General features: G+C 42.1%; 1 protein-coding gene and 1 long non-coding RNA gene across 5 annotated transcripts; one reads left to right on the top strand and one right to left on the bottom strand.

The window, feature by feature from the left end:
* Nucleotides 1–1895: 1895 nt before the first annotated feature.
* Nucleotides 1896–23156, top strand: AKR1A1 (aldo-keto reductase family 1 member A1). Of its 4 annotated transcripts, none has more exons than XM_053949854.1 (9): nucleotides 1896–1995; nucleotides 4228–4323; nucleotides 10554–10673; nucleotides 12420–12571; nucleotides 14800–14995; nucleotides 15599–15798; nucleotides 16836–16908; nucleotides 17581–17667; nucleotides 21248–23156. In XM_053949854.1, the coding sequence occupies exons 2-9, from the start codon at nucleotides 4234–4236 to the stop codon at nucleotides 21311–21313; spliced, it is 984 nt and encodes a 327-aa protein (XP_053805829.1). In that variant the 5' UTR covers nucleotides 1896–1995; nucleotides 4228–4233; the 3' UTR covers nucleotides 21314–23156. The 4 variants fall into 4 exon arrangements, with proteins under 4 accessions (XP_053805829.1, XP_053805831.1, XP_053805830.1 ...); XM_053949856.1 differs by lacking the exon at nucleotides 1896–1995 and adding an exon at nucleotides 2026–2097; XM_053949855.1 differs by lacking the exon at nucleotides 1896–1995 and adding an exon at nucleotides 2116–2393.
* LOC128791923 (uncharacterized) lies at nucleotides 22717–23658 on the bottom strand. The gene is made up of 2 exons (XR_008432226.1): nucleotides 23356–23658; nucleotides 22717–22781 (listed from the first exon to the last, which is right to left on the bottom strand). It is a non-coding gene; the product is annotated as an uncharacterized LOC128791923 (long non-coding RNA).
* Nucleotides 23659–23749: the final 91 nt, after the last annotated feature.

Raw genomic sequence — 23749 nt, 5'->3', positions numbered from 1 at the left:
AGAAAGGCAAAGAAACTGGACCTGTTTCAAAACATTACCACACATTTGGGTTTCCATGCATTTGAGAATGGTTTTGTGTAAGAGTATCTAAGATTTCCAGAATAAGATAAACTTAGCTGGAATAGTGATGTATTTGACAACACTGGGCATGCCCCTGGAGCACACAGCAGAGGTAGTCCCTGCATGCCCTCCAAAGGCAGCGCATTGGGACACCCCCACACATTCCCTGTGGAGTTCATCACTGCATGTGCCAAAAGCCCACTGAATCCTGAATATACCAAACCTCCTACGTACACGTGGTACTACCAGAGGCACAGAGTCGAGTCCTGGCCATGTGGGGACAATTTAATTTAATGTGTGCAGAAAGTCAGCTAACAAGTCAGCAACTGACAAGTTCCATGGGGCATTTATGCACAAGCAGCTGGTGCACTATCATTTTAATGAAAACAACTGCATGCCATTAAATACACAATGCACATATTAGCTTTCCTTGTTTGAATCAAGTTTTGGACCTATTTCTAGATCAAAATTACCTCTTCTCTACATTTTTTTTCAATTAGCAGGCTATTACTGTCTGTTTGGAAAACCACTGCCTTTTGATGACAAAATGTTTTAGTGTCCCTTACCTTTTTTCTTTTACTCCCCTATTACATTACTGGAGGCTGAGGTTTGTTAAAGTTTTCATATGTGAGATTTACATAATTCAAGCATCTTCTTTTGCTTGAAGATTGTGGATTTTCAAATGGATGTGATTGCCAGGGTCTTCATAAAAATAAATCAAACTCAGCAGTGATTCCTCCCCCTTTATTATTTCATTTCCTGCTTCCTGTTACTTATAACTGTTGTCTTGTCCTTGCACTTTTTTTCCACTTTCCTTTATTTTGTCAAAACAGGCTGTGCAGCAGAAAAATCTGGTCACATGCATGCCCAAGAGATTAATTGACCTTTGTGCTTTTAAGCCTCCTGAGCAGTTCAAGTCAGAACAGCAAAGAGAGAATCTGCAGCAGATTTATCTTTTGGAAATAAGTAACAGGCTCTTCAAAGCCCCACCAGAGATATCAATTGCCTTATATATGATCTACTCTTACTCTAAATTCTGAATGATTTTAAATTGCTTGTAAAGATGGAATCCTGGAGTAAAAGTCAAAACGGATTATCTGTTTTTAGTTGTGTTTAAGATTGGGTGCACAGTTGATTCTCGATTACAGGCCAAAGTCTGCTCCAGCGGAAGGCTTTTACTGAGCAGTAGCAGCGCTGTCCCTGCCCAGCAGTGAAAGCACTCAACTGAACGAGCCTGCTTTAACCACTGCGGTCCCGAGCAAACAAGGAAATGAATTCCTGGCCATCTGCAGGGAGAGGAGCCCCAGCCTTCCCAGAAAGTGCGACTTCTCTATAGACCTTAGGGTGCAAAAGCTGAAGCAAAACGAGCGCAACCGGCCTTTCACTTTCCCTGGATCCCTGTTATTTACATCTGCAAATAAAACTGGGTATATTCGGTCTTCCTACAAGTAGAAATGGCTTCAAGAGGCCACGACAAACAGCAGTCAGGGAGATGCAAACGCTTCTTGTCAAATTTATGGGCCGGGGTCGCTTTTGTCTCTTGCCCCCCTGCGGCCCAGCCCATCGCATTTATCACTTCACTCTCGGCGGGAGAGGCGAGGCTGGGCTGCCTGAGCTTCCCGACGGGAACCGGGCCGGGCTGGCCCAGGAGACCAGCGGGGCAAACCCGATGAGTAACAGGAGCGGGTCGGTGCCGGGGGCCCGATGAGTTACGGCGAGCGGGTCGGTGCCGGGGAGCCCCGCCAGGCACAGAGCCGTGAGGGCAGCTCAGCCCCGCTAAACGCCCACGGATGGACTTTCACATTTGAACCCGTCACGGGCACCCGCGCTGCCCCGTCCCGCGGCCCGGGGCGCGTTCCCGGCGGAAGCGGAAGGGCCGGGCAGCAGCAGGAGCAGCAGCCTCAATAACGGCGGTAGCAGCGGTCGGTACCGGCGGTGAGTGCGAGAGCGCTGCGGGGGCTGCGGGGCCACCTTATCACCCCTCCACCGCCCCCCGCGCCGGGCGGGCCCGCCCTGCGCCGCCCCGATAAGGGGCAGGTGGGCGCACTTGGCCTCTCCAGGGCAGCCAAAATGCAGAGGGGTTACCCCCGATCTGTGCGGCTTACAGCGACTTAAGCATTGCCAATCTGTACCTATTTGCATACTAAGAGCATGTATAGCTATGGTTGTTTTACTGCTGAAAGACTCGTTGCTTTAGGTTAAAAACGAGCCGTAGCTGTGGGTTGATGAACCGGGGTAGTTTGCATTATTGTGGCTATTGATGCATCCTCCCAGCCTTACACCGTCCTTGAATTGCTCTGAGCTTTAATCCTTTCATGTGAATGTGGCAGTAGGTTGGTGATTTTAAACCGTAACCATATCTTACTTGTCCAGAATTAATTTACTTTTATGTTTGTTTTTATCTCTGCCCTTCTAAGAAGAGGCTTTCAGCTTTTTAATGAACTGAATAATTATGGCTAGCATAATAAATGTGATTCTCCTAAATCCCCTATTTTAAGGAAGAATCTGAGTGTAAAGTATTAATTAACGTTTTTTTCCCAATGTCTGCTATTCTGATGTGTTCCATTCTTCCAGAGGCTATAGTTCAAATCTCTCTGCAGTGTTAATGTGCAATGCTACATGAAGCAAGATGGTTCTTAAAAATGTGCTGATGCTAGTTATTGATTAAATGTGTACCTTGTCTTCTGGGCTGAACTCTTACCTTTAAGATGATTGCATAACATGGTTGTGTAAAGCATACAGTTGGTAATTTACTTGTATTATAGGCCAAAGTGAATAAAAAAGCTTTACATTTTTAGATGTGTTGCTTGATGCAAGAATATGTCTTTATTTAGGCAAGTAAATTCTGTTAAACAGCACCCACTTGCATGTAGCTGGCTACAAAATGGCTATGGAAGCTCAGAGTAGAAGAGAATAGTGTTGGCACCATCACCCTGTCTTCTCTGACCTCCTACCCCAATAAAACAGATGTACACCTGCAGTTTGGTTCAGCAGTGATTTTCTTCAGCACCTATAGCTGGACTTAGCTCAGTGCAAATCCAGGGCTATTAGTGCAGTGTAATGATTGTCTTGCACCAGGAGATGCTGGCCCATTACAATCCTGATAAGAATAGCACTCAGACTCTAAGGTATTATATCAAATGATGCTTTATAGAGCTAACCCTTTAAAGAAAGAGGAGAGTGTTGATAGTTGTGCATCTCTTCAGGTGCTGAGAGCCCCAACTTGTGCAGCATTGAGCAGATCTCACACAGCACAGTGTGCAGACCCTGTCCATAGCAGGGGTTACCCTGGTTTGGTCATTTGAACTGCTAGGGATTCTTTTACAAGAAAACACCTCTATTCATCACTTCTGCTGTCAGACAGAAAGAATGCTCGCAGGAGAACTTCCTGCTTTTTTAGATAAAGGCAAGCATGCATGGGTAGCATAATTGCAGGTAGAAAGTGTGAGCTACCTGCAGACTCCTGTTACAGGTTGCTGCTGAGCTTATCCTGCAGCTTGTGCATCCCACAGCACAAGGCTGGGCATGAAGTGCAGCACAACATAAGCCTGGACCTACTCAGGTTAACTGTTACAGGGATTCTTGGTGTACAATGGCCTTCAGGTCACGATCACTCCAACAGCTCTTCTACGTCCCTCTGAAAAATAAGTGTGCCATTTGGTGTCTGCTGTTAAATCTATGAAAGTTTGGCTTGAGAAGCTAAACAAGAAATTGAAAGCATAAACTCTATATGAACACATCCATCAGCTGGGACATAATTATGTGAGGAAAATGACAACACTGAGAAGGCAGACCTATTTTGGGATAGTATGCTATGTGGATGCTCAACTCTGAAAACATCCATTCCTCCTACATAGTCAGATGTAACTAACATTGCATTCCTCCACTCTTGGTTATTTTTGTTGCTTTTTGTTTTTAAACAAATAACATTCATGATTTTGGATGCAGCAGAGCTTGGGAAGTAATTGAAACCAGCTAGCCAGCTTTGGAGATCATCCTGAATGCAGTTTCTTTTTAACTGAGCAGAAACATAGATTGTGAGGATGTTGGGACACACTGTAATCCCTTCCTCTGTTGATGAAAAAACTTTGCCATTATGAGCAGAAAAGGTAAATTGTTGCAACTTAAAAAATTGCTGCAAAACTGTTTGTTCTTTTTATTCTTTAGGTAAAAATGCCTGCAACATGTGACTTTGTTGCACTGCACACTGGGCAGAAGATGCCTCTCGTGGGACTGGGAACTTGGAAAAGTGACCGTGGCCAAGTAAGCAGGGAAAAATAGGGTATTGTGCTCTCAATTAGTATGTGTGTTTGTGCACTTTTTTTGAAGGTCCCAGATCTGAGGTCTGGATCCTTTGCTTGAGCTGTTCTAGTCTTGAGTCCACTGAAGTTGAATGTATGTATGTGGATGTTCTCCTGACTAAGGCCTAAGGCACAAAGACAGCAGATCCTTCCAGAAAGGAAGATCCCTTCAGACTTGTTAGCCCTGGCCTCGGGCAGTGGTGCTCTGGGACATAAACCCAGAAGAAGTCAGTGAATGGTATTTCTATAATATGGTGTTGGACTCTTCCACTGGCAAGTCCTCAGGCTGCTGGTCTGACCAGACACCCCTCTGGCTTAGGCTGATGACTCAGCAGAAAGCATTATTTTGGGAGGCAGAAACTCAAGTTGTTCTTGTAATAAGTCCTGTTCCAGCAGCCAGCCAATGGTTAGCAGGAAAACAAAGAACTTGCTTGGGTCAGCCTGCTTTCTGAATAAGAAGACTCATGTATCATTAGACATTCACTCTGCTTCTGAATGCAGTGAATTGGCAAACACCACACTTGGAAACAATTCTGTGTGTTACTACAAACAGTCTGTGGGAATGTTTGTGTGCTCCATGGTGTGCCTGCTATTTTAATGCTTCTCCCCTTTGTCTGTCTTTTCATATCTCTTTCATTTAGTTAAAAGATACATTTTTTGGGAAAAAAAATGTATGTATTTCCTGTGAAAGGTAATGTCCACTGCTTGGTGGAATTCCTAGCTGGTATTCAAAGAATTGTGGAATCACATAATGGTTTGGGTTGGAAGAGACCTTAAAGACCATCTAGTTCCAATTCCCTGCTGTGGGAAGGGTGACCCTTCCACTAGACCAGATTGTTCAGAGGTCAATCCACCCTGGCCTTGAACATTTCCAGAGATGAGGCATCCACAGCCTCTCTGGATTATGCATGTCTGTGCAGTAAATGGATGTCTCACTGCTACTCATGTGTGAGCTTTTTGATGTTTTTTGGGGTATGTTGGATGACATCGTGCTCATGACTGAGAGAGAAAGTAAAAACTCTTCTCAAGACATGCAATTCTCTTGTGCCAGCTAGAGGAAAAGGTGGGAAACAAGCTATGAAAATTAAATCTATTCAGAGCCATTTTACTGTGGGTTTTCCTGTCCAAACAACTGTCAGGACAGGGGTATCTGTTTGGAATAGTTGTTCTAATGTGGAAGCTGAGTTGGTGTGAGAGCTCAGCCTCTTAAATGAGGAAAAGGGTGAATGTGCAGATCAAATGACAGCTGAATTAAGTTTGTTAACATGCACAAACTTAATGGATTAATTTCTGTGCACTCAAAACAGTTAAATATGCTTTGTCTAAAGCAAATGTCTGAAACTAAACAAACAAAATATGAATGTGTTGTTTATTCTGTGAACTAATTGTTCTGAGAAATGTGTGGCCTTAGAAAGGAACCAGGACAGATCCTGTTTGTGCATAATTCAGTTGGATTTTGCCATAATCAGCAGTGCTGCTGGCAGCTGAACTCCACACAGGATTCAGCCATCTTCTCTGGCTGTCATTGGGAATCACTTCTTTGGAATATCTGCTGTCTTCAAAGGCTTCCTTGTAGAATGTATTGAAGGCAAAATCTAGGAAGTGCAGTGAAAAGGGCCAGAGTTACAGAAGCTGCTCCTATGGAATTAATGAATTTCTGCTTACCACTTTTGAAAATTCAGGGGCATTACAGCAATTTGGCAGTGTCCATATGATTTACCCTTAAAAAGACATGATGTAGTTCAGGGATAATAACTACTATTATCAATTAAAGACTAGGGGCTAAAAACCCAGAGAAGTAGAAGAATTTGCATTGATTAAATTTGGTTTAGCTGTTTCCCAAGTAGAGGCTATTTATCAACAGCTCTTTTGTTCAAGGGTTGCATTAGAAGCAAGTGTGGAAATGGATGGCTTTTAAATTATTTTGGGTAAATATTTTGCAGATTGTAATTCTTTCCCTTGCCAAGCTTGAGTAATTTCTTTATTACTGCTGTTACTGTCCCTGACTATAAACAAGCTTTGACCATGTAGACAGATCTTAGCAGTCCACTACAAAGGTGTCATAGCAGACCCAGTTTCCTAGATATTAATAGGGGAAAAAGAATTGACTCTGATTCCATGTTGAAAGACTACAGGATTTTATAGGATTGACACCATATAAAATAATAGGATGTTTTGTATTTTGCATAATCAAATGCTAGAAGAGAAATTTGTTTTGCATGTTTCCATAGGAATATGATGGAGGGCTGTTGAATGGAAGAGAGCACAGTACTGAAGTTTATGAACTGGCAGCATGAATGAGTTCAAAGAGAAATCCATTCAGACAGGAGCATCAGGAATATCAGTACCATGGCTTTTTGATATTGCAGCTGCATTTAATTCTTTGTTCTCTTCTCTCAAGTGAGCCATGCTTTCAACCTGGAGGATTGATCCCCACCTGATGAGCAGCCTAACCTGTAGTGGCAGAGGCTGGTTCTGTGGGACAGGGAGGCACAGGGCTTGTATTTCTGTGTGAAACCTTGGAAAAGCTGAAGAGAAGTGCACCTCAGAAAACCAGCCAGACAGGGTGTCTTGTGACAGCATTGCAGCTTCAGGGGAGAATGTTGAGTTCTTGAAGTTTGTTAGACAATATAGAGAATCCTGGTTATGGGCACAAAAAAATTCACTGCTGTTAAGGAAGGGATTTAAATTCAACATTTGAAGGATTAGAGGCAAACCCCTTTATTTTAGGGAACACCTCCTTATAAATTAGCATTCTTGTGGTGTGAGTTCCTTTTCAGCCAATTTTAGTGCAATATTTAGAAACTGTGATATAGCAACACTTAGGTTCTGGTCATAGTGCATCTGAACATCATGTGCACTGATTATTTGGTTTTTTCCTACTTCCTCTCAGCAAAAGGACTGCTAAAGTGTGTCAGCTTTGCAGGAAGCAGGGATGGCTGGTCAAAGCCTTTTCTTTCCCAGTAGTATCGAACTGTTAAGAGTGGAAATCTCTTCATAATGGCTTGGGGCTGTGCACAAGAGGCTTCTGGGTCACTTGAACTGTGTGTTGCCTGGAAGTATAAAGATGGATGGCTTGTTATTTTTTTAACCTTGTGAGAGGCAAACTCTCACAAGAATTGGAAATCTAGTAATGAATATTATGTTTAATGGAGACTTACAGATTGTTTCTGAATCTGCCACTGATACTGTGTTCATCCATCTTCAAAAGAGGGTGGGTGGCAAGGCCAAGTCCCTTACTGGGATGTTTAAATGGGAGTGTAGTTCCTTGGACTTTGCTATAAAGTGAAGGAGAATGAGGCTCCAACTGCAATAGCTCTGTCTGTTTTGGGGCAAACCATTTGAAGAAAGGCATGAAACAGCTGATGAGACAGCAGCAACAGTGATGCAAGGTTTGGGAAAGGTGAGTTGTGATCAAAGGGGGAAACACCTGCAGTTATGTGGTCAAGAGAGGTGTGAGAGGAGCTGTGCACTTTGCAGATGTGGGAAAAGCTCTCACAAAGGGCAAGCTGTGAATTTCATGTCTGGGAGGAATGGGATGTGGCATCAGGGTCATCTTTGTGAGTCATGTAAAAGACTTTTAACATAAAGATTTCAAAGCATTGGAAAAGACTGCCTGTCACAAGAAGGGCTGTGACATATGTGTGTAGGAGTGGTCTGGGTTTACTCTGCCCAGCTGTGGGCCTTGAGGATAGACTGGAAGATGTCTCAAGATCCATTCAGAGGTACTTTTAGTAAGACCTAACTTTTTAGTTCTGTGGGGATGTATTGGTGAGTCACACTTAAGCTGTGTGACTCAACTTGCCTAATGCAAAGTAAACTCACTAATTGCTCCTTTCATAGCAGTATTGACAGGCTCAACTAAAGAATATATGGAAAGTTTGAAGGATCCTTTGGCTATTTGTACTTCACAACAACAAATACCCACAGGCATATGAATCTTCAGCTGTCTCTGTTGTGTTTTTGTTCTCTATCCCCTACCATGAAATGCATGTACCACTCTGAAGTTAATCTCAAAAATACAGAACTTCTTCTTAAAAAAAGTACTTTTTAAAAACTTATGTTATTTTTCCCCTCCAAAAATTCCTTTTTTCATGTTTCTTCTTGATTATTTGCCTTTTGTGTGGAACAGGAGCTCTCCGTTCACATTGAAATGTCTTAGTAGGCTGGGAATAGCTTACACAAATACAGATAATTTAAATAATGTTTGGAGCTGAGGAAAATAATCAGTCCCAGTTCTTCAGTGCTTGAAATTTCTCAAAACATGCTGATAAAAAAATACAGCCTCTTGATCGCTTTGCAGAGACATGTTTGGAGTGCTTTATCTCTGTTTTTCTGTGAGTGATACCTACTTTCATTTATGGTAAACTTTGTGCCTGTTTGATTAAAAAGAGTATTATTCTGATATAGGAAATAGGGGATTCCAGACACAGAACATTGCTATTTTTCTGTTCCTCTCCACAAATTTCACCTTTTTGGAGGATAGAAACTGAGTCTTAAAAGTCCTTACTATGTCTCAAGTGATTTCAGAATTACCCTGCTCTTGATTTTATAGTGACCTGAAAAATATCTTTGTCAGGGGAAACAAGGACTGTAAGTACCATCTTGCTAGAGAAAGGAAGACTTCACTGCTGTAACAGAAGTGCTTTGTCATCCTGGCTAAGGGAAACTGAGCTACACTCCAGTTTTCCTCTCAAAATGCCAAAGAATGTAGTCAGAATATCCTGTGTCTGCTTTTACTGCACTTCTTGACAAGAAAAACAAATCAAATCCACCAGTAGGAGAGAGGTCTCATTTCATTCTCCATTGCCTTTTTGTAGCATCTGAAAGCAGGACTGTACACGTCTTTGCTTGATATTACTAATTTTGTCAGCTTTAAATTTGAAAATGCTGGTACTTTGATTAAGTTGTTAATCAAAGTACCAACATTTTCAAATTTACAGCTACTTTGATTAAGTTGTTAATCAAAGTAGCCCTCTAGCCTTTGTGGACATATTTTTTAATCTCATGACAAGAGGTGTGATTTCACTTAACATTTATGGCCCTATTGCATCAAACCTTATATGCAGAGTAATTTACAGTCTCCCACAGTCTTGAAAGACAAGTTAGTGGGGTGCAGTGTATAGAAATCCCTGTGCAGATGGGGTGTATTATTCTTTCTGTAGTACTTCAGAAGGACAGATGCAAGAGAGAATGTGTGCTAACTGTCCACTGGAAGTTAAATGCAACAGATTTTACTAAATGGCCATCAGCCTTATGGGAGATGATGATTTCACTGGCAACTGTAGTAATTCTTCATTCTTGCACAATCATTTATAGAAAATCTTTTTTTAAAAAGCTCTTTAGGAGTACTCACAAAGATGCCATTCTGTGTTTTTTTCTGGTTTCTAGACTTGATCCATATCTGAGGCCCACATGTGAAGACATTTGGTGCTTGTGCTTCATTAGAGCTTTCAAAAGCAGATACAGATTTGAAGTAAAGTGCCTTGGTTTCCAAAAATCATTCTGGCTTTTGTGTGACAATATGAAGCAAGAGTTGTGTTGCTGTTGGCAACACCTTCATTGTCAGCAATGTTGAAAGCAAAATGTAAAGTTGTGAGCATCATCAGGAGTATCCCAGCAGTATGACTTTTGCTGTTGTGCAATTATGAGACAAGAAAGAAGAATGTTCCATAGAAGGGCATTGTCTTGGTGATTAAGTGTGAGTGGCTGAACCAAACACAAACTCTGGTGATTCTGGAGTTAGAAGCCAGGCTCTTTCTTTACTGAGCAAGGCGAAATATATTCCAGGTTTGACTGGTGTTGATTTGTCACTTAGGCCAGAAAAGTTGTCTTCCTAAGCCATGACTTATTTGAAAACTGCTTCTTAGAGTTCATTCTATATTTAAGAAAAGTGTAACAACTGTAGTGAAGAGTAGGGATTTGTTCTACCTGGTGCATTCTTGCATGCTGGCTCTGTGTGCACTATCCATTTTCTTGTTCCTCTTGAAGTGCCTGCCAGCAGTTTGCTCTTCCCCCCTAAGGACTGTTCCACTGAGACTCCAGATCCTTGCGTTTGAATCGCATGACCTTATACAGGTCTGTGGTTTTTCTGGGGGGTGTTCCTCTCTAAGTCTTGTAGTGTTTTTTAACTTTTCTCCCGTGCCACATCCCTTTTCAGTGGCTGCATGGGCAGTGTGTTTGTGGTTGCAGGTGAAGGAGGCAGTGAAACACGCCCTCAGCGTGGGCTATCGCCACATCGACTGCGCAGCCGCCTACAGCAATGAAGCCGAGATCGGGGAGGCCTTCCAGGAGTGTGTTGGGCCCAGCAAGGTAAAAGCACAGGAACTGCCCTGCTGACTGTGTGTTGTGCCAAAACTTACAGCTGGCCCTTGTGAAGGTAACAGTTGTGGTTTTTCCTGCTGGTCTACCCCAGCTGTTTGCTATTTATCAGGAGAAGGCATGAAAGAGGGCTTTCTCTCCTCTGAGAACCCTCCTGGCTGTAATGGAGAAGAAAGATTGTCAGGGATATTTGCATGGAATGTACAGAAAATGCCTGTGGTCGTGGTGGTTTTATTCCTTTTCCCCTTACAAAGTATCCCAGTTTGGATACTTTGGGGTTTCCAGAATCATTAGTTATAATGTAAAATATTTGTCGTGATTTATATGAAAAGTTACCTTGACTTTCCGGTCTAGCATGCAATGGGGGATAGCCACAGCAAATTTAGGTTTTTTTCTTATTGATAAAATATCAACTGTAGGTTTTTTGGTTATAGATAAAATATGAGTGAGTAAATGTGGTGAATTTTAATTTTTTTTAAACAGTGATTGCACGTGAAAGTTTCATAAATGTGACTCCAGCGTCTGCACCTGAGAGTTTGAGGCCTAAGTATAATGCAATGTGAGAGGCATTCCTATGTATGAGCTGAGGTGGAATCTTTAATTTATTCCCTAAAGGGGCCAAAAGGATAACCTGTACAGCTTCATAGCCCATGGAAAGGAAGTTTTCCTGTTCTTGCTCTCCTGCTGCTCTTGCCTTGGCTTTAGGGCAATCTCTTTGTTATGTGCTTGAGAGGCTGTTTTCAGCTTGCCCCAGGGATTCCTCCCTATTAGATGTGGTAACAATGGCAAGCATTTTTGTTCAGTTCATATTAGCTAGCGAACTTAGAACTAGAATTTGAATCGGAATTATTTTAAAAAGAATTTTTAAATATCTTCCTTTTAAACACAACATCCTTGTGTGAAACATAGAAATAATTGAATGGTTGGAAGAGAGAAATGAAAATTAATAATTCAAAATTCAAAAAATTAATCATTCAATTTCTTCCAAATAGACTTGAGTGAAGTTTTGTCAGATATGAGACAGTGAGAAGTGTCCTTTCTGATGGAATTCTGTGCTTCGTTTTGCCCAATGTGATCTCCCTTTTCTATTTTATACTTTCTAGATAACCAGTGTTTTATTTATAAACCATTGTTTTATTTCTGGTTCTTACCCTTCCAATACAGGGTACAGGGCCTCAGTTCTTACTGTGTTCCTCTCACAGCCTAGAAACACTAATGCAGAGATTTGGGGAATCTTCTGATTATTTTCCCACACTCTTTCCACAGGAAGCAATCTGGGTTTATAGCACGTGAGAGTAAAGTAAGTTAGCTCGTTGAGCCTGGAATATGTGAATTGTTAAATGGAAATTTGAAAATTTACATATGAATAAGTTGAGTAATCTTTCTTTTGGTCACATCACACTTAGTAATGGCTTTAACCCTTGAATTGGAAGATTTGGAAGAGTGAGTATGTGGAAATAATTTTTTTGTTTTTCAAAACTTGTAATTGATAAAGTATTTGATGTACTTTAAGACTTGCCACTGTGTATATTTCTCTGGCTCTTCTCCATCCAGTATATTTTTGAAAGGTTTAATTTGTAGGTTCCATGTGTTACCTTAAAAAAAAAAAAAAAAACCAAAACGTAACAAACTACAAAACTTCAGTTGTTCTCTTTGTTTTAAAACTAATTGGGGAATTGTTGCAATTCTCTTTCTGAACTTGCTCCAGTATATTATACTCTCCTTCCTTTCTTGAAGGTTATTAAAAGGGAGGACCTGTTTGTAACATCAAAGCTCTGGAATACCAAGCACCACCCAGAAGATGTAGAGCCAGCACTGAGGAAAACACTTGGAGATCTGAAACTGGATTACCTGGACCTGTACCTCATGCACTGGCCTCATGCCTTTGAGTAAGTTCTAGATGCAAAGGGCGCAGAATGCAGAAACACCAGTTTTACATAAGTGGCTCATGGTATATCCTGAGGATGTTCTTTCTGAGCTGTGAATTTCTTCCTGGTTATGCTGCCTGCAAGGTGTTTTTTGGTGTTTAAAGTTTGAAACAGTCTAGTGTCTTCATCTAGGCACTGGAGAGGTGTAGCAGCTGTTCTTGGTTCTGCCATTGGCCTACCTGGTAACCTTGAGGAAATACCAGAACTGCTTTGTGCCTCAGTTGTACTGATGTGTAAAATGGGAATTAAGTGCTTCATAAAGACAACACTTTTCACATGTAGTTATTAACTGGAGTGGACAAGCACATGCAGTATCATGGTGGTATCTGTGTGAGGTCGAAGTGAATTGACTTCTTATGACACAAATTGCAGTAATTTTATGATTTGAGGAAATAAGAGACAAGAAAGTTTTCCAGTTAAGTGTTAAATGCACTTATCCTACAATCCCATGAGAAGCACAGTTCCATACTCTATTTCCTTGAAGATGTGGAAGTAGTTGTTTCCCCACCCAACTACAATCAGCAAAAAGGCGGGAGGAATAAATCTCCTTGCCAAAGGTTTGTTGGTAGAGTTGGTCCTGCCTTAGGACAGGTAGAGTAGATCAGAGAGGTCCATTCAGGGCCTGGATCCATGTCTGAGATAGTTCACATGGACTGTTGCCATGTCTGGGACCTGCCTTTCAGTTTAAGGGGCCTCTGTTCGGCAAATCTGAGAATGTTTTTCCCCTTCTAGTCACATGAACTGAATTTTACAAATGTCATACACTAATGATAAGATTAAAGATGCTCAAAGTATAAATATATTCTTCAGCATAACAGAATGAGGAAGTGTTTTTAACTAGAACTGGTCTGGAGGAAGAGCTGGTAAAAATTCCCCCTGTTGTGCAACAGGTTTGCTTTTCATTTGCTTGAAAAAAAAAACACCCCATCAAACATTGCTTTGATAATGACACATAACACAAATAATAATGTACGTTTGCATAGTACTAATATTTAAATTTATATATTGTGACACTGTTGACAAAACTGACAGTCTAATAAAGCAGTTTCATTTCTTTTCTCATTGGAAACAGTATACTCTGCAGTTTTCCATTATTTCTACATAACTGTTTTAATGTATGCTTATTTATAATGTCTGTTGCATTGGGAGGCTAAGCTAAGGAATGTTATTTACAGAAAATCAACAGATTTCCAGATGAAAATCACAGTGCCTTTAGGTCTTAAAAATGACTCTCACTTAATACAGTACTCTTGACATAAGAAGCTGCTCTTCCAAGTTGTGAGCTCGTAAGGCTTTCAGGGTTGTTTTTGGTTCTAATTTAAGTGACATGAAGAACCATCTCCCCTTGTCCCTAAGTACTGCCATTTCTCACACCGTTCACTGCTTAGCTAGAGCAGTGTAAGAGTCTCATTGCTGAACTAGCAGAGTCCTGTGGTGATTATGGAGCAGGGTTCTCCCAGGGGGATTGCTGGTACCCTTCCCAGCATGGACTGCTCATACACCAGTCATAGATCTCACCCCTTTGGCTGTGGAGGTGGGTAGTTTGGGTGGGTGGTTTTTTTTTTTTTTTTTTTTTTTTTTTTTTTTTTTTTTTTTTTGTTTTGTTTTTTTTTTTTTTTTTTTTTGTTTGTTTGTTTGTTTTTTGTTTTAATGTATTGGTATGACTAATTGGAAGGAAACATACCTAGCCTGTAAACAACATGTAAATGTTAGGACTTCTGGGAGAATCTGCTTATACTAAGTAGTGACACAGCTACAGAATCCAGAGGGAGTAGAAAGGCCAGTGTCTTTTGAATATGGTTTCTCCTAGATAGCTCTTAAACCCAGATCCCTTTGGTAGCAACTCCAAGCCGCCCTCTGAGTTACTGCTCCCTAAATCAGCTGTTTTATGGGGTGTGCAAAGAGCTGCTGCTGTGTGTACAGTGGTTTTTCAGTTCTGTGTAGTCACTGCTGTATAGGTGAGCACTTCAAAGTGCTGTGTAACAACTTGAAGTAGGAAAGACTGCCTTGTGTAACAACTGCTTATAGGTTAAGTCATGTAATGGAATTGAACAGACAGATTCATTCAGTTTGTACTCTGTCCTTCAGACTATGTAGAAACTTTTAAGACTACTGTGAGGAAGGTTTCTTTGAGTGAAGAACTAAAATAATTTGGTGCATGTACTTACACTTCACCTTTGATGCTGTAGACGAGGGGACAATCTCTTCCCAAAGAATGCCGATAACACGATGCGTTACGACTACATTGATTATAAGGATACCTGGAAGGCAATGGAGAAACTGGTGGAAAAAGGTCTTGTGAAGGCCATTGGGCTGTCAAACTTCAACAGTCGTCAGATCGATGATGTATTAAGTGTGGCTACTGTGAAGCCAGCTGTGCTCCAGGTAAGGTGGACAAAGGAGATAAACACCTTTCCTATTTGTCCATAAGAATGAAGAATTTGCAAACCAATGTCATGTGTGTAGCACAAGAGGTGCAGCTATTTATTTGTAGGGAAGAATATAGCCAGTTCTGCAGGAGCAGGCACACAGAGGCTATTTTTCAAGGCAGATTGAAAAGGAGGCCTACATCCATGTTCCATGGGCATTTATACTTGCTTAGATGAACAGGTCTTTGGAAGAGTTCATCTTCCATGTAAGGAACACTTTTATCTGTAAAAAGGAAAGATTGTGAGGGTGTAACTTGGATCCCTAGTGCATAGAAGTTTCTTGCTTGTTGGATGATCTGTTTGGTACCAAGGGAAAGTCCAGCACCAAGCTTAGGTGATCTGTTCTTTGTTTCCTATAAGATTAGCCTACCAGACACTTCTTTCTCCTGGTAGTGATTTGAGTTACTAAGGTTAACTTAAACCCTTATCCTCATAAGGTTTTCTGGAATCTGGAATGAACTCCTGTGATATGTTTGGTTCTTTTGTGCTTGACTTCTTGTTTGTTTAATTGTATGTTGATATCTGTTCTGTAGCCACTCATTTTGGGTCATTTTAATAGGTGGAATGCCATCCTTACCTAGCTCAGAACGAGCTGATTGCTCACTGCCAGAAACGAGGACTGGTGGTCACTGCCTACAGTCCCCTTGGCTCTCCAGATCGCATGTGGAAACACCCAGATGAGCCTGTGCTGCTAGAGGAGCCTGGGGTCAAAAAAATTGCAGAAAAATACAGCAAGTCACCTGCACAGATCATCCTCAGGTACAGAATAATTGTGAGAGGGGTGGTGTTTGGGACCCAGCCTTCAGTCAAGTAAAACATACAACCTAGAAGGAATCCACTTAAAGGGTGTCGGGGGGGGGGGGGGGTGGGTAAAATCACAGGGAGTCCCAAAAGCAAACCCCACTTGGTGCTTGTTTTACAAAACTGGGAGAGTTGGTCCTGCCTTAGGGCAGGTAGGCTAGATCAGAGGAGTCCATTCAGGGCCTGGATCCATGTCTGAGATAGTTCACATGGACTGTTGCCATGTCTGGACAGTACATTTTCTGCTGGGATATAGCAGTAGGACAATTAAGGCAGCAGTGTACCACATGTGAGTGCTGCCCACTGAATTTGCATCTGGCTGGTTCCTTGAAGCCTCTAATGCTTGCTGCTGCGCTCAGGTGCACTCCCAGGAAGGAGGGCTGAGGAAAAGACTTGCCTCCTTTGCACTGAAGTACTGTTTGCTGTTTTGTTTTATATAGCCAGGTACTGGATATTAAGAAACAAGATGAGTGAGTGATACCCAGAATGTGATCAGCACCTTGTAAACTAAGACTGGATTTTGATCCTAATTTTTCTTGACTGGCTTTGTATCCATCAGTTTCACTACAGTCTTGGGCAGTAGCAGGTTACCCAGAGAGCTGAATGTGTTCAAGATTTTTTGCTCAAGCCTCTAGACAGGCATTTCAGGGATCTGGGTTTTCATTTAGTTTCTGAGTGGTTGTCAGGTTAGAACTTGCTTGAAATGCCTAAGTATGTTTTTCTGATTGTTTCTTGGGCTTTTAGCTTGAAACAGTTGAAACCCGGGTGCTTGTTCCAAGGCATGAACATCCTCCCCTCTCTGATTAATTCAGTTGTTACTGTCTTGCTTGAGCTTGGATGTACCAGGACCTAATACAATACAGGGCTGTGTCACTCCTGTGGAGATTTTTATTTCACAGAAGTGGCATCTCTGCTGCCAGAGATTACTCCTCAACCAAAATAAATACTTATTGTCCTTGGACTATACAGACAAAGTCTCTCACCTCCTCTTGCAGATGGCAAGTGCAGCGTAAAGTGGTTGTCATTCCCAAGAGTGTCACTCCTGCTCGCATTCAGCAGAATCTGCAGGTAAGCTGAAATGGAATAGAGGAGTTTCAGAAATGCCCTTTTCATGTGAGTAATTGCTATAGAGTCCTACAACTTGCAGAGCAGCAAGCTGAGGCACTTGGTTCATACTTGTTCATCAATGTATGCACATGCTGGGGAGGGAGGGTAAAGATGCTTTTTGAAAACAAAGCATGTGTTTCAAGCAACTCGGTGTGTGTGTGCAATGTGTACATACACAGTCTTGTTATCAGAAGGCAAAGAATGTACTTTGTAGAGGTCTAAATGAAAAATCTGTACTTAATTTTTTTTGAGACACAAATTTATTGAAATAGAGAGTCTTCTAATTATGCTCAGTGACTCTTATTTACGAGTACTAGTTTCTCTATTCTGCAAGTGAGGGCTGGTGACTACTTCTCCAGCAAACTGCCATTCTAGTGATGCTGAAGGAGTAAGTGTGGTTCACTTCTGCTCTGAAGTAGAGACTTCAGAAATTATTTGAAAACACTGACTTGTGGCAGAGCACTATGCAGTACCAGTGTAAGCTTAGAGCTGGCAGGTATGTGAACAGCTCAGACTTTAAGCCTTTGCTTTGGTGTTTGTTAGGAGTTTCATTGCAATTTCATATTTATTAGCAGAAAACAAACTGATGGCAACTTATGGTTATTGAGTAAAGCCTCTGGCTTTTGTTCTCAGGTATTTGACTTCAGCCTTACAGAAGAGGAGATGAGCCACATTGGAAGCCTGAATAAGAACTGGCGTTACATTGTACCAATGATCACGGTAAATTTCTTGTGTTTCCAATAGTTTTCAATATGTGCATATGGCCACCACTTGGGATTTTTACAGTTTTGTTTCTTTAGTGTTCCCATCAGAACTACTGTATCTTCTTAGGGTATCCAAGAGGAAAGAATTTTTCAAAAGCTGGGTACAGAAAAGGCAGCTTGTTGAAAATTTTTGTCCTCTGTTTTCAACATGGGTGACTCTCTCTTGAGCTCTCATTACTGACTCCCATGGGTCTTTAAGTCAGAGTCCCATCTTCAAAGCTCACCAAGCTCCTGCTGATTTGTTCTTCTCAAGTCCAAGCAGGCTAAGCTCCATGGCATTCCTCCACAAGTACTCCTTGTGCCAGCTGTCACTTTCTACTTTGTACCATCAACCTCTAAGATCAGTGAAGACTCAGGGTGCTGCTGCTTCTCCCCACCCATGGTGGAAGTCACATCAGGAAATTGGTCCCCTCCCCTCTGCCCTCTGCTGCATGTCCCCCTTTTCAGAATCTGTTGTAATGACCTTTCTCCAATGTAAGGAGTTTGGATTAGGCTGTTCTATTTTTCTTCCCAAATCCATTAGCTGCATGTTTTAGCATCAGTGATTTACTGTGTCACATGAAGCCTTACCTCATGTGCTAGCAGATGCCAGTTTGTTTTTAGAGAAGCTGCTGCCCTGTAAGCATTGAAGTCCTCTTGGTCTTTCCTTTATTACGTTAAAGGACCTAAACTTGTTCCTTTTCCCTCATTGCAAAAAAGATAGTCAATGCCTTGTTATCTCCTGTCTTTATAGTGTTTCTCATTTCTTCTTGTCCTGCTTCTGACTTTACAACAGAAAGCCATTGCCATTCCCTGGTGCATCACTGGCCAGGATACGGCAACTGTAACAAGTTGCTGTAACAAGTTGTGCTATAATGAATCTGAAGTGATTTATCCCTTCTCTGCCATACAGTACACTGTACAGATACAGGAAATCTCAGCAAATTTGGGAGCTGTCAGGCATAGCCTGGCCTCCTCAGTGCTTTGCCTGTAAATTATCCTTCAGTAGTGGTTGCTGGCTGTAGTAATTCCTTGGGGAAAGCTTTTCTCCAGGATTTATCATTGTGGGTTTTTTGAATACTTGAGTATATCAGTGACCAGCCCAAGTTAGAAAAGAAGCTGTGAATGTGTGGGGAATGATTGTCTCATATCAAGGGTAGGTATGTGTTACAGCTTTCACTGTTTGTCATGCTTACATGAGCTTCAAGGCCATCCTTTTAACTGTATGTGTGCATAAATATAAACCCTCACATCCCTGCAGCCAAAATTCTCTCTGTGGTTATGGATTAGGAGTCTGTATACCAAACAAGCTTAGCTGCTGAACTGTGTGAATGGGGTAGTGACATGCACGCCTGCTGCTGACAATATGTTTCTTTCAAGTGTTTTGCTACTCATGCTGCAAACAAAGTTGTTTTGTTAATGAAACTGCAAAATACATTTAAATGTAGCCTGGCTTGAATGAGCCAGGGATAATTCATGTGCTTTTGTTACCTGGGAGACCTGATCAGATCACAGGGATTCACAAAGGTGAGATGAAATACAGTTCAAAGCAGCAGCCTATCCAGCTTGAGAAAGGGTGCATGTGATGCAGCTGAGCTTCAAAGATAGTGCCATATTGTCAGATAATGAGACAGGAAGAAGCAAGATGAGTAGAGTTAAATCACAGCTCTGTAGCTCTAAGATCTCTAATGGAACCTTTTGTCTCCTGCCCATTCCTTCTGGGCTTATTGGAAAGAATTTTTATCAACTGTGAATTAAAAGTCCTGTCTAACCTTTCATGCCTATCTCCATTATGAATCTGACTTAGTGTCTGGATTTCAAAGTGTGATATGACAGTGACGAGAGAGCTGCTATCATAACTGATGAGACAGTTCTTCTAGGCTTTACTTCATTGATCTATAGCCACAAGTTCTTAAAATTGTGCCACTCTCTTCCTCGTTGTGTATGTTTAAAGCCTGAGGGGAGGCTATTACATTGCATGTAGACAATTAAAGTTGCTTTATACTTTTAACTGTTCATTATCTGAATAGAGTTTGGAAGTTACCTTGCACCAATCTGAAATCCAAACTTTTGGAAACATGTAATTGGCCGTGGAATATACTTAAGTGAAACTTAAATGACTGTCAGGCCAGGAGAGGAGGAATGTAGTGAGCACATCATGATCTCTTTTAAAAAGTTAGCTACTATTGATCTGCAGGTGTGCTCATTGCTGATTTTATCCCTCCGCTTCTCTCACATTCCTGGAGTAGACTGGAATCAGTGATGTGAAACATTGCTTCTGGCAGCTGCTGTCTTGGCCTGCTGTGAACAAGAATGCTTGCTTGTTCTGTGTGCACAAATATGCAGGGGGACAGAACTGGGGGGGAGAGTGAAGAATATGAATTCTAGGAACATCAGGAAAGTGTTGGCTTTCAAGAGAACTTGAGGAAACCTGAAGCTACTGTGACACTTCTGTCCTGTTTCAAGGATTGCCTTCAGCTGACAGCTTCCTTGCAGGTCTATTTTATTCGGCGCATTAGTCAAATGTTACACAGTAACATCTTCGTTCTGTGCTCTGCAGTGCCCCCAGGTGACTCCTTTCATTTAAACAGCTCATTGCAGGAATTCCAGTCGCTTTGAAATGCAGGTTTTATATTCAAAGCGAATGGGACACTTACTTGGTTTGGAAGTCCCTGTGAATTCCTCTGTGCCCATAACATTTTGAGTGATCACTACCATCACGTTTATATGTATAAAAACCAAGGATTTCTCTAATATAACTTTTATTGAGGTATTAGTTGTTTAACTGAAGTTCTGGCTGGATGGTGCTTGCCTGACACGTGGGGAGGCGTGTGTTCTGGGCCAGTGCTGCACCCAGACTTCCCCAAAAGTTACAGATGAGGTTTTGCCTCAGCTACATGGAAGTTGGGGGCGTTGCAATGGACTTGGTACAACAGAAATGTGAGTTGTCCATGCTTCGAGATGGGATGTAGGAACTGCGACTTCTGCATGGCCATGTCTGGTTTTGGGCCAGCCTGAGCCTCTGGTTATCTGTGAATATTGGTTTCAGTGCTCCCATTTTACAGATGGACAAGTTGGTCTTCTGTGGAAGTGTTCCTAAAAGGAGTTCAGTGACACTATTAATGCCTCAATACATGACCCTGAACAAGCCTCTCAATGTGTTTCATCTTATCCATCTCTAAAATTGGCAGCCCAGCAATTCTTTGTCATGGAAACAGACAAAGGCTCCAATTCCAATAAAGTGTTTTGAAGTGTGCATATTACAGCACTTACTCAGTAACAGCTACAAGGCATGAGGCTTTTAACTATCCTTAGTCTAATTCTTCAAGTCTCTGCAGCTTGAGAGACTTGCTCTAGGCTACAGAAGTCTGTCTTTTCTTTCAAGAAAGGCTAAGAAGACCTAGGAGTAGAGGGAGGAGCTCTTGTTTAAGCTGAAAAATGCACTCCCAGATTTTTGGGATACAAAGTGTTAGAAATCTAAATCATTGAGAATTTGAAACTGTGAGTAAGAATGAATTTTATTTTTCTGACTTGAGTCTGTCTTGTTTATTTCACAGGTGGATGGAAAACTAGTAGCCAGAGATGCTGGACACCCTCACTACCCCTTTAATGACCCCTATTAACTACTGGAAAATAAGGTGTTAAAGTAATGCTCCTGTAATTGCCCTTCCACAAAGTAATTGTTGCCACGATTTGTCAAAGGCACTGTCCAAATGAAAACCTTCCTTCCCAAGTAGGTTTTCCTACAATGTACTACTTCTAATCGACCTCCTGCCTGGAGATCCTGTGGCTTCTGTTCCAAAGTTTGTGGATTTATTACAATGACTGCAAGCTGGCTCCTGGAGGCATCAGATCTTTTGGAGATTACATAAAGAGTAATGGAGTCTAAGTCAAGTTCCAAACACATCGTTATCAGACAAGGGCATTACTTTGAGTAATTACTTTGGTTACTACTGTGAAATGGTTTTGAAAACTTCAGTTACTACCGTGATGAGGAAAAAAAAGAAGGGTGAAGGCGTGAAATTTTTTTTAAGGCTAAAGAATTGCTCAGCCATCGACTTTGATATCTTTATTAATAATTTTTTACACAGGGAATGAAGTGAAATGTGCTACAGTTGCCCTATGTCTATAAACCATTAATTAACACCCAAGTAATCAGCCATACCCAGTGATTTTATCCACTTCATAGTACTTTTGTGACGTAGAGTTGTCAATTTTCTCTTTCTTTTAATTTGCCTGTAGATTTGAGGAGAATAAAAGCAGACCCTGGAGCAGGCCTTCAGGTAAATCCTCTCTCTTGCTTGTCACAGTGCTGGGTTTCAGCTCTGACAGCAGCTCTGATCCTATCACAAAAGCCACAAGAACTTTTCAGCAAGTCTTGCAGAAAAACATCCTGCTTCTCCCATGAAGCTGTCCAGTGTTCCTTTACCAAAGATGTCCATTTAGAGTTCTGGAAGGTCAGAAAATTAGTTCCTAATTTTACAGTAAGACCAAAGACCTGTCAGAGCTCCCAGTGTTTTAATGTTGCATTTTTGGCTGCTGCCAAAAAATGTCTTTGGTTGATGCTTAGGAGAGCTGCTCCTGTCTCCTGCTGTACCACTGACCTGCTGGTAACTCGGGGTGAGTCATTTGCCTTTTGTGCCTGTTTTCTTACTTGCCATGTCTCTGTGTTCTCCTGGCAGGGACTCATTTCCTGAGTGCTGATGCACCCCTGGACTGAAACTCCAGCTCTAAGCACAGTTTTCTTTGGTTTCAGTCTCCTAATGAACTGAGTGGTCATCTGAGCACAAAGGGCATGAGGTGTTAGTACCTACCTGTGCTCTGGTGGTGACACTTTCTGTGGCCTTAGAAACATCAACACTTTATTTTGGTCCTCTCTACCTGTTAAATAGAATTAATTTTTTTCCCATAGTAGTAGCAAGCAATTAGAAAAATAGTCTTGTATATGAAATAGTTCAAAAGGTAAAGAATTAGACGCTTTAATTTGGATAACCTCATTTGCCATAGGCCTATAGCAGATCTATGTATTCATTTTGAGTGTAAAGCCTTCTCAGGTAATTCCTTCCCTGGGCCTCACAGTGTGCAGCTGAACTGGAAAAAAAAAAAAAGAGTGACACCCATTTATCATTCCTTGTAAACCGCAGGCAAAATTTCAGGAACATCCTTTGTAAAATGTTTCCTAATTCCTGATGAATGTGCCTCAGTGGAGGAAGCCATTGCACCTCATTTAGGATTCTTTACTAGACTCCACATTTTCTCCTAAGGAAAATTAAATTCCTGTTGGTTTCTTTAATTGTTCTACTCAGACACGGTGACTTTGAATATGGTTCTTGTTGCAGTCATTAGGCAAGCAATTGAACTTTGAAGGCACTCTGGAGACTGCAGCCATCCTGCCAAGGACAGTGGTTTTTCTTGCTTGTTTCACTTGCATTTTTGTTTGTTTAAATAAATTCTGTATGCACTGTATGACTTCGAGACTTTCTCCCCCTCCTCTTATCTCAAGGCCCCAATTAACTTTAGTTATTTCTCTGAGCAAGAGTACCTAAGTGGGCTGGGAGAATTCCCAAGAAAAGCACCTTAAAGCTGTAGCCCTGGGAGCCCCACAGTTCCCAGCTCTGTTCCTGCAGGGAGAGACAGAGCGGGATTGAAGCTGGAGAACTTTTACCTTGAAATAGCAGAGCCTGAAGGTCTCGGTGCTGGGCTGTGCTGTGACAGGACAGCGGCCATGTCAGCCCTGCCTACTCGTGTGTTCATGTGCCAAGGGAGAGCCGAGCATCTGCGTTAGCTGCCCAGAAACGCGGGGCCCGTTCGCCTGGAAGAGGCCGAGGGCGGATGCAGAGCCCGGCCGGGCTGCCGGAGCCTCCCGGGCTCTCAGCCGGGGCTGAGGGGGTCCCACAGCCGGGCTGAGGGAGCGGGACTGCACCTCCCGACATGCCCCGCGGGACCCCGCCTCCCTCTCCGGTACTACACTTCCCAGCGCGGCCCGCGCGGCGGCGCCCCCGGCGTCCCGCGGCGGGGCCGGCGCGCAGCGTGCCGGGAGCGGTAGTCCCCCTGCGGCG

This window comes from Vidua chalybeata, chromosome 9, assembly GCF_026979565.1.
Source record: "Vidua chalybeata isolate OUT-0048 chromosome 9, bVidCha1 merged haplotype, whole genome shotgun sequence".
In the NCBI taxonomy this organism is placed as follows: domain Eukaryota; kingdom Metazoa; phylum Chordata; class Aves; order Passeriformes; family Viduidae; genus Vidua; species Vidua chalybeata.
The sequence above is the reverse complement of the archived record's forward strand: the minus strand, read 5'-3'. Positions and strand labels throughout refer to the sequence as shown.